The sequence below is a fragment of the Dryobates pubescens genome, chromosome 8, assembly GCF_014839835.1.
Source record: "Dryobates pubescens isolate bDryPub1 chromosome 8, bDryPub1.pri, whole genome shotgun sequence".
Lineage (NCBI taxonomy): Eukaryota > Metazoa > Chordata > Aves > Piciformes > Picidae > Dryobates > Dryobates pubescens.
In genome coordinates this window covers 17036756-17049151 of record NC_071619.1, presented here as the reverse complement: position 1 = coordinate 17049151, position 12396 = coordinate 17036756, and the positions used below count along the sequence as shown (strand labels likewise).

Here is a 12396-nt window from a genome sequence, read left to right as displayed (position 1 = left end):
GTTATTTATACAATTAAGAATTATTTGTTATCGTGAAGAGTTATGGCTTTTGCCATCAGTCCCTGGATAATATAAGCTTTTGTGTTTTTACTTTAAGCAACCCCATTTCTTAGTCCATTGATATGGTGGTTAATTCTTCATGCTGTTTTAGTTTTCTCTCTCTAGTCATGAGCACAATAGTTAATTTCATTAGGCAATACTTAGCAACCTCATCTGTAAGTTAACAACATGGCTCAGATAGAAACTTTTAGAAGGAAAAATTATTTATGGCTGCTAACAGTATTGATATTTATATTGCATGCTCCAGAGAACACAATAATTGCACAGAGGTCAGAAGAAAACTTTCACAAATGAACACAGCCTGCCTTTAAAGCAGCAGAACTCTCACACCACTGAGATCAAAATATCTGCTTTTATAATCTGGTCCAGTACATTAAGCCTCTGATTCTTAGTGGCAGATATATCTTATTGCTCATCTACTTTACAGAGTTATGGAATCAACCGAGCATAAGGAAGAAACAAATCAATAAATCGTATTAACAACAACTGAGCAAGTACTTTACATCCTCTAGTTTTGATCCTGTAATGTCTTATCAATAACACCACACAGTTTGCCTATGCTCTTCACATGTTCATTACTTGATTATTGATTCAGCCATACATGTAAGTTCAAAACAGAAATCAACATAAAAATGATTCAATGTCTCTTTGGAAAAAAAAAAAAGTTTTATGATCAATTTGCACAGTGCAGCAGTACCAAAATGCCAACTACAGGGCATACTCACTCAGAAGCAGGGAAACAGGGCAATTACAGCACAGGATGTTTACAATGGATCAGGCAGACCTATATCCTTGCTGCCCAACACATGGCATTAACAATGAGTCAAGCCTGCCTTTTGAGATGATAAATAATTAGAAAGCAAGGATTAGAATTAACAGAATTTGAAAATACCCCTATAAATGGAGTGACACTGGCATATGAAAGTTCTCATACCTAGATGAAGATGGAAGGTAGAATACAAAGGAGCAATAACCAATGCCAGTAGTGCATATGCCTAGGCTACACTAAATATGCTCCCCACCCAAAACTCTACACTTGGTTGCCACGTGGTGGAGTTGCCGTCATTGGAGGTTTTCAGGAGAAGACTTGATGGGGTGCTTGGTGCCATGGGTTAGTTGTTTAGGTGGTGTTGGATTGGTTGATGGGTTGGACGCAATGATCTTGAAGGTCTCTTCCAACCTGGTTTATTCTATGTATTCTATTCTATGTATTCTATGTATAGTAAACTCAAAGATTGTCCTAAGGAATGGATGGACCAAATCAGGTGGAGCCACACTGCCATTCCCTACAGAGAACACAATTCCTATACCCATCCCAACACAGCCCTATCTGAAGCTACTCTTTCTCCATTTTTCTTCCTCGCCCCTTTAATGGAGCACCATGCAATTCTGTCAGAGCTCCTCTGCCCCCAAGCAAAGCTTTCCCATTTTCTCATCACCTCGGGTACTGTGTCCAGTTCTGGGCCTCTCAGTTTAGGAAGGATGTTGACTTGCTGGAACAAGACCAGAGAAGGGCAACAAAGTTGGAGAGGGGTTTGGAACACAAGCCCTATGAGGAGAGACTGAGGGAGCTGGGATTGCTTAGCCTGGAGAGGAGGAGACTCAGGGGTGACCTTATTGCTCTCTACAACTACCTGAAGGGAAGTTGTAGACAGGTGGATGATAGTCTCTTCTTTCAGGCAGCCAGTACCAGAACAAGAGAACACAGTCTCAGGCTGCGCCAGGGGAGGTTTAGGTTGGATGTTAGGAAGAAGTTCTATACAGAGAGAGTGATTGCCCATTGGAATGGGCTGCCCAGGGAGGTGGTAGAGTCATCATTATTGGAGGTGTTCAGGAAGAGACTTGATGGGGTGCTTGGTGCCATGGTTTAGTTGTTTAGGTGGGTTGGATTGGTGGATGGGTTGGACGCGATGATCTTGAAGGTCTCTTCTAACTTGGTTGTTGTTTATCATTGTTGTTGTTGTTTTTATTATTACTAACTTTCTACTCTAAACATGTATGTAACAACAGACAGCCTCTTTCCTATCCGTACTAACCCCTTTTCTGAACTCAGTCCTGCTTGGCAACATTACACAATCTCTTCTGCTTTCCTTCTCCCACTCACAGCTCTGAGCATCACTACAGGTTTGAGCAATCAATAAATATCTACTTAAATCGGGGATGTGGAAATCAATCAAGTCAATGCAATTCAATATCAATTAAAGTTGTAATCTTTTGAAATTTCATAGGCAGTTAGCTTAAATCAGTATAGTCATTATAATTGATTCTGGCTGACATTCTCCTACAGTGAAGGCACTTTGCTCTAGTGTTTCTTCAGCCTCATGACATAGTGACACTATATATTATTTCTGACATAGCCCTTGTCTACCAGCCACAAAGGGAAGCGGTTTCATATACTATAAACAAAATTCTCAGCTGTTTCATTTTATTTAAACTTTGCCTCAGAAATGCATGCACTGAAAATCCAAGAGTCCTATGCTTTAGAAAGAGATACTGAATTTCCTGTCAGCAAATTGTAGGAAATGAAAGATGTGAATTAGATTTGTTTTCTGTGTCAATTGCACACCTGTATTTGTGTTTGAATTTGATTGCTGAGATACCACAGCCAGCGAGCATAAATGAAACCAAGATACTGCCTCAACAAAATCTGAGAATTTAGCATCTTGAAACACAATAAGCAAAGAAATTAAAGGCAGACTGTTTGAAGTAGTTGGTGATGTTGGTAGGCAACTAGAAGGATTTCAGTTACAAGAAACCTGCAAGGGCTTTTCATTCTCTCAAGACAAATGCAGAAGTAATCAGTGCAGAAACAAAAGGGTGCTACACAGCCACCTGCCTGCTCACATTTTGTGACCTGAAGGACACCTAGCACCTTCAGAAACACTACTGTAAGAACAGGTTGTGCTACTTTACTTCAATAAAGCTGCACTTGTCTGTTCAGAACACTTCAATAGACCAAGATGATGTGTTACATTCTGCCTCGTTTTCTTGAACTGTTTTTTTTTTTTTTTGATTCAGACAAAAATATGAGAGGGTATGTTGCACTGGAAAACCATTTCCATGGCCACCCATCAGATATTACTGAAGAAAATTAAAGGAAAAATTAATGTTGTCTGGAAGAGAAGACATACATGCACTACACTGGAAGAAGTTTTCTAAGCTTACTGTCTCACTGAGGGAAAAGCACCGTAAGTGGACTGCAGCAAAACAACTCAAGATAGTCACAGGCCCTCCAGTCACTCATGTTTATAATAAATACTAATGTTTGTGCCATGCCAAGCACATGGTCCATATTATTCAGACACTATAGTGACAGCCAGCATCACTTGTACCTTGCACATATGTTATGAGCAGCGGATATTTGTCTACCAGGCTCCATGAGATATTACTTCCAAAAATTATTCAAGACTGAAAAAAAAAGAGTACAGAAAACTTTGTCAAGGCCTTTTGCCATCAACTGGCTGTAAGACTGAAGTGGTACCATGGCCACATTCACCAATAAACTTCCTCAGATTCAGCTGTAGGACTATAGTTCTTATTTCCCTTGTCCAAACACCAGGGAGATATTAATTCTTATCCTACCTCTCAGGACACAGTTCAGTGTTCCTTTTTCAGTATTTGTTTTACCTATTTCCAAAGTGCAAACAAAGCCTGCTTCCTTCTCTGTACAACAGGTGGGTAATTTGAAATCAGAAATCCAGGAAATCCTATTCCTACATGAATTAATACTCTGAACCTATGTACCCAACTTAGAATATTTACCTATAATTATTTTAACAAGGTATCACTGGTTAATAAGGTAAGGGTGGCTCCTCCTAAACTGGAGGTGTGCGCTGGAGAATTCATTAACCCTGCACCAACAGTTATCCCAAACCCAATCATTTTCCTATCACAGAATTGTTTCTCGTCATTGAATAAACATAGCTTCCTTGTAATTTATCTCCTTATAGTACAGATTTGTTCTTTAAGCTTCAATACCAGTTTACTGAAATAAATAATTCTTAACACCTGCATTTAAGAGGAAGGCCATTACAAGTGACATTTTTTCAACCACAGTGAAAACCTAGCATCTCCTCTCTTTAGCTCTTCATAAAGACCAATTTACTTACCTTTGTGGCATGAGGGACATACAGAAAAACTCTGTGGAAGGAACACATTAGAAGCAGCAGCAGCTTCCCTCACCTATGCAAGTTTTAAATACTATAAACACACACAGGGTAGAGTCTAGTTACAGATCCTTTCCTCTTGTAGCTTAGCTCATATTACATCAGGGGCTTTCCCCTTCCTGCTAGCGTGCAACTGCCTTTACCACTGCACCTCAAACTACTCATCCCACAAAGCAGAGATGGAGAAAATAAATCAAGCTCTTACGCTGTTATGCTTGCCTATTAGCTCCCATAAATACAAAGGGAAAACCATCAAGGAAAAAAGTAATTCTGATAGTAACCTTGCAATGAAACGAATTACATTTATATAGGCACTAAAAGCATGTGACTGTCCTCTCAGCAGAGTTGCTAGCATTTGTAGTGCTTCCACCATGCTCTCCACAACCATGCCATTATCACCTTGCACTCACTCAATGGGTGTTTTACAAGTTATTAGAGAGCCTATGGGGTTTTAATTCTTTAATATTCCAATCCCTCCCTACAAGTTGTCTCCCCAGCAGTTCAGTTGCCCTTTAAGCTGAGTTACTGCTTTTTCTCAATGCCCCTTTCCCCGGAGGTGAGGCTATAGATCATTATTTCAAATTCAGATTATCTGTACTTAATTAGATCGTGCCTGCCTGTGAACTTTTCAGGGCTTTTCTTAAGGAGAGTGATTTTCTGCCTGAATCTTCAGGCAGGGACAGAAAGCTTCCTTTGTCAAGAGCTGTACTTACTTCAGCACATATCACGGATCCTATGTAGAAAGAGAGGGATATCCCTACAGAGAATAAAGGATTATACTTATGAACAGCCCAGGATCTTCTTCATGAACACAAAGCAAGAATGGAAATCTGAACCTGTGTCTGGAGGAATGGCACAAACATCACTTTCATGACCCTCTCTGTGTTTGTACATGGCCAGCAAACCAGGACAGCAGAGACAAAGTAATTACAGCACACAGCTGATAATGCAGCTCTACTGCTGTACAACACTGCACCAGAGCAGTGCAGTGCCAGGAGACTGACCCAGTACCAAGAGGCAGAAGTAATTTCTTGCTTCATTTGCCTCCCTAAGGCTGGACATGGTAACAAGGGACATCCAGCTCTCCCATCTGAGCTTATTACTTCCTCCTGCCTTCAGGGTAGTTAATCCAGTAGTGCAACCAGCTCTAGCCCCAGTGCCTCCTTCCATTCATTCCCTTAATATTTGCCCCTATACCATTGTGTTAGGATTTTAAGCTCAATTCAGAAGCTTTACATACATTCCTCCAAAGCAAAATGATGAAACCTAGACCCACAACACAGACAGGGCCACAGCTGCTGCACCTTCTCTTCTCCGTTGCCTTACAGACTCCTTTCTCTACCACCTCACAAACTGAGCCATAAACCAAATCATCAGTGTTGCTTCCAGCAATGTTGGTGGGCTGTGAAGGGCTGAAGGAATGGTTTGGAGCAGTTTGTGCTCCAGAGCTGTTTATTTTGGTTCCGGGAGTGTTATTCTTTGCCTAGTAAGCTGGAGGTGCCAAGGTGCTGGCCGCCCACATGCTCTGCAATAGCTGTGTGGATCATCCAGTCCCTTAAGCCAGAGATGCAGCATGGGGTTGTGAAGACTTTGGTGTTCCTCTTTGCAGATCTAAGAGGATGCAGATGCTATGCTGTGGTTTGCTAAGAGGGCTAAATACGTGGGAAAGTTCCCCTTTTCTGCCTTTCACTGACCAGTGAAAGGAGGAGTCTTCACACAGCATGATTTTGAATAAACTACATCTTGAGAAACTGCCTGCACCGAACAGTCTCTGAGGTCTAGGACTTGCTCCAGTATAGTGCTGGCCTCTGCAGGAGTGGAGGGAAAAGGTGCCACAAATTCTCCTTAGTGTCAGAGGAATGACCCTGAACTATTGTGTGAGGGGCATGAGGATTGCCTCTGTGTGGATGACTTGGAGAGCAGTCAGAAGCTAGAGGGTTGATGCTGTGGTAAACAAAAAAGTCTGAGTGCACTTAGGACTGTTTGGCTACCTCTGGGTCCCTATGAAGCGTGTTTATGTCATTGTTCCTAGTTTCATCTCTTTGCTATGTCCTTTCACACACTGAGTTGCACACTGCATTTTTTTGTTTGTTGTTTTGTGTGTGGTTTTTTTTCCCCTCCTGAAATCTCCTTTAACCACTGGCTTTTGTTCCCTTGCTGGTCCTTGTCTCAGCTCTGCCAGGTAGTCCAGGTGATAGTCCATTTGTCTTGCCTTTTACTGGGGTTGTAGGTTGGCCTCTTAGATGTGGTCCAGTTCCTGGAACCCAAAGAGTGTAGGTGATACCGAAGAATTATTAACTGGCCAAATATAACTCTGAACAAGCAGCATCTTCTAATAGTGTCAGAGGTCACCTTCACTGGTCTAAAAATGCCTAACTCATGTTTCCTTAGATGTCATTCATCATCATCACCATCAAAGCTTATTCCTGAGCCTGGCAAACTCAGAATGGATGAGAACGCCTGAAAACCAGGACTGATTGATAGCCTTCTGCTGTGATTAAGACTGTCTTGAAGAAGTGATTAGTAATGTCATTTCCTTTAGGCAAGAAATCCCTAGAGGGATGGCCCAAATCACCCTATGTTTCTGGAATGGTAAAAATGTATCTGTAGGCATCCCCTACAATTTCATACCAGTATGTTCATCTTCTTATGCTGATACCAGTAAATCTATTTTGAATTGCCAAATTCTGAGATACAATGGTAGTGAATTTTTGGCTACCTAAGTAATGGAATTAACATAAAATTATCAGCCCTGAATACAAACATCTTGGGACTGACAGCTTTGGAGATGTCTAAATTAGCAAACAGTGCAGATCATTCAAAATGGATCTGTCAGTTAATGGTAGGCAACTAATATCCATGCTACACATGCAATTCAGGGGGCTCAGTTTTGGACTAGTTCTATTCTGATCCTGTGGACTGAGTATCCATTAGTGGTTGGAGAGCATTAAGTCCACTCCTGAAAATAATTTCCCACCTAGATTAATCTAAAAGGAATTCTATTTTTGTTTATTCTGATACTGCTTCATGATATAACCAAAATGCAGTGAGGAGAGTAAGATTAGTTTCAAAAGCTCACTTCTATACCTTAAACCTTCACATAGATTCCAAATTGTACTACTGTAGTTCTCATAACTGTCATTGACTTTCGTATTAAACCATATGCTTTCAGACTGCAGAATTAAGAAAGTTTGATTACTACTTTACATTCTTCTAGTACACAAACCCCAGTTCTTTTACATGCTCTTCAAACATGCATAATGCCATCTCTTCACTTCCTTCAGATACATAGTTTTTTTCTACATCCCTGGCAAGCCAATGCATTCCTATATCCCTTAGCATTTTGGCCAACATGAATATATGTGTGCTTTTACAGGACAGTATGCATCTTTTGGGTGGTCAACTGGTTGTTTCCTTTCAGAACATCTATTTCTGCTATGTACTAGGTGTCAGCTGTCCCTAAGTGTACAGATACAGTTACCTTCACTGTGCCACCAATTTTCTTTGAGTTTATAGAAGTTAAATACACTTTGATACTCATTTTCTGCTTTCAAATCTGTTTGGACTTAGCAGAGCAGCTAAAATGTGAGGACAGACTGATGCAGAAATCTTGCAATCATGTATCCTTACTGCCACAGGAAAGCAGTTTAAATATAGGGATTTCATGCTTCTGTAATCAAAGACATAGCACTTGCATAAAAAATACGACACTCTTGCAAAAGTATTGAATATTAAAACCTAGCTGTCTTCACTGCTAGCACCTGAAGCTTACATTGCAAGTGTGCAATGCTCCCAGAGGACTATAATAATACTTTACCCTCTGAAGTCCTCCTTGGTATTACTGTTTTATAACTTCTTTAGAAGCATTTTATGTATGTTAAAACCACTTATCATTAGAATTTAACTCTGACAAGTTTCAGAGAAAGAAAAAAAGGAGGAGAAGGAAATAAGTCTGTTCTACTACAGCCATGCTGAAAGGTACCTGAGATAAAAGCAGTTCATTTGCAGCAAGCTATCTAGCCAAAATGTCTCACAGCACTTTTTCCAATCTCTAAGTTTTAATTAAACAAACAAAAATTTAATTATTATGACTATGAAGAAAATTCTCATCATACTGTAACACATGTATGACCACAGTTAAAACAAAAAGAATAGGCCAGAGAAGTGCAGACAATTCCATAATACTAGTCACCCAACAGTATAAAGTCCTAGTAAGGAGAGAAGACTTTCCTAGTACCTATAGAAGTGAGAAAGACTCTGCTGAAGACAGGAATCCTGCCAAGGACCTGTTACATCTTTTGCTACATTGGACAATCCCACCACAACACTTACTAAAAAACCAATGCATAAGCTTGAAGTTGGTCCAGCTTCCATTTCTTACCACATTTAAATGAAACTGGGCACTTGTAGCCTGTTTGTTTGGGACTTTTGATACCAAGGACCAAATGCTTTGATTCCACTCCCCTCCGCCATTTCTTAACAATGAACAAAAATTGCATTTCTTGAGACAGAAAGATACATTCTGAAAACTGCCTTCTCTGCTCTTTGTACTAAAAATTCTCTTGCCTCCACTCTAGAAGGATTTCTATGCCCCATCCACATAGAAAGAATGTGAAAAAAATAGATATTTTCCATTGCAGTAACCTTTTTCAACATCCTGGACTCCATCAATTGCTGTGAAATAACACAAAATCCATTCAGGCCTCGCCAGGATGAATGATTTTCCAGAAGGCCCTTCTATGCACACTAAGATTTTCAGTCTGTGAGATTTTATACCTTCCTAGGTCTTGGGAAATCATAATGCACCTTTGAACACATTTCTTAGTTACAGATGTGAGTTTGCTCAAGGTACAGCAAGGACTGAATTGCGCTTGAGAGTTACTTCTAGTAAGGCAAATTATCTTTGTTCTCTGCCATACCTTTCACAGATATTAAGAACTATACCCTGAATGTCAGGCTCAAGTCCAGACTCAGCATTTTCAAAAGCCTAGATGTCTTTAAATCCAGGAGCTGTCTTAAAGGGCACAAGTCAAACAAATACTGATGGCATAAGATGTCACAAGTGAAGATTTAAAAGTGCATTCTCAGCAGAGATACAGAAATATATGGGGAACTGATGAAGCTTTCCTGTTTGCACAGATGCAGTCATTCTGAAGTAAGAAGCTGGATGTGCACACAAAGTTGTTTGAGAAGTTCAACCACAAGAAATATGTGACTATCCCTAGATTCAGTGTTATTGCTGCCTTCTGTCAGGCTGTATCCAGAGAATACTTCTTTGTGCCTTCTCTTCATTCTTTCTGCTCAGAGAAGTCATATTGGCCCTTACACAACTAAGTCCTCAATAGCAGACTTGAGAATAGAATAGAATAAAATAGAAATAAACCAGATTGGAAAAGACCCTCAAGATCATCTACTCTGAGAAGTCAGACAAGCTCATACAGCAGCTGGCAGCAGATCTCCTGTCCTTATTGATGCTTTCAGCAACAGTCTTACATCCTTCTTAGTACTTTGCTTGTCCTGCATTTACCACCTGAAACTTCCCAACTGTGATTTCAAGGAGCATGAACTACCATTTTGCATTTAGCTCAGTCTTTTAAGGTGGGACATTTACCTTCAAGAAGCATTTAGCGTTTCAGCACTGCCATTTTGCAGCTCCTGTGAACAAGAGCTATGGAATAACCTTGCAGGATTAGGTCCTGCTTGGTAACCTTTGTAAGAGCTTACCAATGCTTTGCGACAGCATTTCAAAAGTAGGAAAATTCCTGGAGTTTCAAAAGCTTTCAAACCAGCTCTTTTCATGAGTTCTAAATCCAGTCAGAAATAAATGTATCACTGCACAGTTAATGAACCAGAGAGAATGACATATACTGCCACAAATTGAAATCTAATCACAAAGGTACGCTACAGTTTGCTCCCAAGCACCAGCAGCCCACAGAGATCTAGAATAGTATCTGTTCCATAACTAGACAACAATATGCAGTTTAAGCTCTTCCAGATGAATTAAGAAAGTGAAAGAGCAGTAGCATGCAGTTCTGAAAGCCAGCACTCCTTTCTCTGATACTGGACTTTCTTCACCATTCTAGTCACATCATTTGGCTTCTCTCATCAGAGCTATGATAACCCATATGAACACTGCATAACAAGTATGCTAAAGACTGGAAGGAGATTACACACCCTTTAGAAGGGGAATGACAAACATACAGCTCCCACCAAAGGCTTGCTGAACTTCTACAAAATTTTGTTATGAAAAATAAATGCATATGACTCTACTGTGAGTGGGGCTATGCATATCTGATCCTGACATCTCCAGATGGTAGGAAGCTTCTTCCTTCCAAGATACTAACAGCTATTTAATGGGCTGCTGATATTCTAAGGATGTTGGTCTAAGGACACTGGTCTAAGGACTGTTCCAGCATCCAATACTGCTTTTACATATATGATGCAAAGTGGCACTCATCTGGGAGTATCTGTATCTGAATCACAGTAACTGGAAACAGTGACAATTTCTTATTTAATAATGCTAGCATGTCTGAACTAAACCTTAATCTTTACATACTCTTCTAGCTGTGTCTGCTTTAGCTCCTAAATTACATTAATCTAGTCTCTGTTTCTAATGGGCTGGAAGACATCCTTCTGAGATTGTGTCATTGGACTGTGAATGGTAATGATGCTCAACAAATGCCATGTCAAACGAGAAACTAGTGCTGCAACAGATCACACAATACATCCCCTGACAGAGCATCTCCTTTAGGCGAGCTGGAGAGGAGATGCCAGCTGTGCCAAGCTCCAGCTGATCACTTTATAAACACTGCATACACCTCGCAGGTTTGAACAACTGCTCAAAGCAACTGCGACAAACCCAGGGTAGGTTTTCCTTCCTTCCTTTGTCTTGCCCAGGAATCATGGAAAGCAAATTTCCTCACCTCCTGCTTCCAGCTCTGGAGAGACAGTGTGCTAAGCAAACTGTTTCTTCGAGATGCTTCAGGTAAACTTGTCGTAACTGTCTCTTGCTGCTAAAATGACTTTCGGCACACATCATTAGCAACCACCACAGCGGTGCAAAGGCTCTGTTGAGTCCCAGGACAGAGTCCAGTTTTTTAATTATCCCCGCTACTCAGCTCTAACATTGCAGACCACGCTGGTGAACACATGCACAGGTTCCCTCTTCCTCCACTTCATTCTCCCCGAACCTTTGCAAGCAGCACTCATTCCCACTACCGTCCCCACATCAACCATCCAGCTTCTGAGAGGGACAGCAGCTTTGCTCTGCCATAGAGCAGCCACCGCAGCTCCGGAGGCATTCCACGGGCTGGAGCAGAGGCTCTCCGCTAACGCCCAGAAGTTTCCCCTCTCAGGCATACGTTCCCCTGCTCGGGCGCATGGGAAGGCAGACTCACCTCTCCTGGCTTGCCTGATCCTGGGGCTCAGCATTCTCTCGCTCGGGCTCCCCGCTGCCGCCAGCTTCAGCGGACGGTCCCGGCCCCGGACGCCGCCCCGCGCATCGCCGCGCCCCGCTCGAAAGCCGCGTCTCTGCTCTCTCCGGCTCTGGCTCGGGGCGACGTTTCACATGAGGCTACATAAACCCTAATGCATTATTTAGGCGGCCTGGAATTAATTCTCATCCAAACTAGGCATTAAGTGCCTGGGTAATTACTGTCGATAAATCGCTAGCACGCAGACACGAGGGCTAGCCTTGTCTCCTGTAACTGCCTGCGCACCGGCAGCATTAATGCGCCGCTGCCAGGGCGCAGCTCCGGTCCCACGCTCTCCCCGCATCCTCCTCCGGTCGCGCTCAACAGACGCTTTGACTCGACGAGGGTCAGATCAGGAGCTTAATGTCTCCAAGACCGAGCCAGAGGGATAAAAGGGCACAACGCACACTCCGAGAAGCTGGTCCAGCGAGCAGCGTCGTGCTGTGCTGCCTGCTGAAATATTGCATCCCTCCCGGGGAGGAATTCCGGTGCAGGGCAGGAGCCACTCTCTGCAAGAAAGAAAAATATCTCTTGCCTACACTGACAGCCTGACGGGATGGGCACAGGGGAATGCCATCACTCCATTTTAGTATCCCATCACTTTCATTTGTACTCCTTGCTAAGCTCTCCTTCACACCTCCCTGGGGGGATGGGGGGTGGGCAGGAGTCAAAGCCTGCAGATGGTATTGGAGGGAGGA

The 12396-nt window shown here is 42.0% G+C and overlaps 1 protein-coding gene across 2 annotated transcripts in view; it reads right to left on the bottom strand.

Moving 5' to 3' along the window:
• Positions 1-11696, bottom strand: part of ARHGAP22 (Rho GTPase activating protein 22) — a 134329-nt gene extending 122633 nt beyond the window's left edge. For both annotated transcript variants that reach the window (XM_054163512.1, XM_009897773.2), the window contains exon 1: positions 11624-11696. In XM_054163512.1, coding sequence (XP_054019487.1) covers positions 11624-11657 — 34 coding nt within the window. In that variant the 5' untranslated portion in view covers positions 11658-11696. The remainder of the gene's footprint in view (positions 1-11623) is intronic.
• Between the last annotated feature and the right edge of the window lie 700 nt (positions 11697-12396).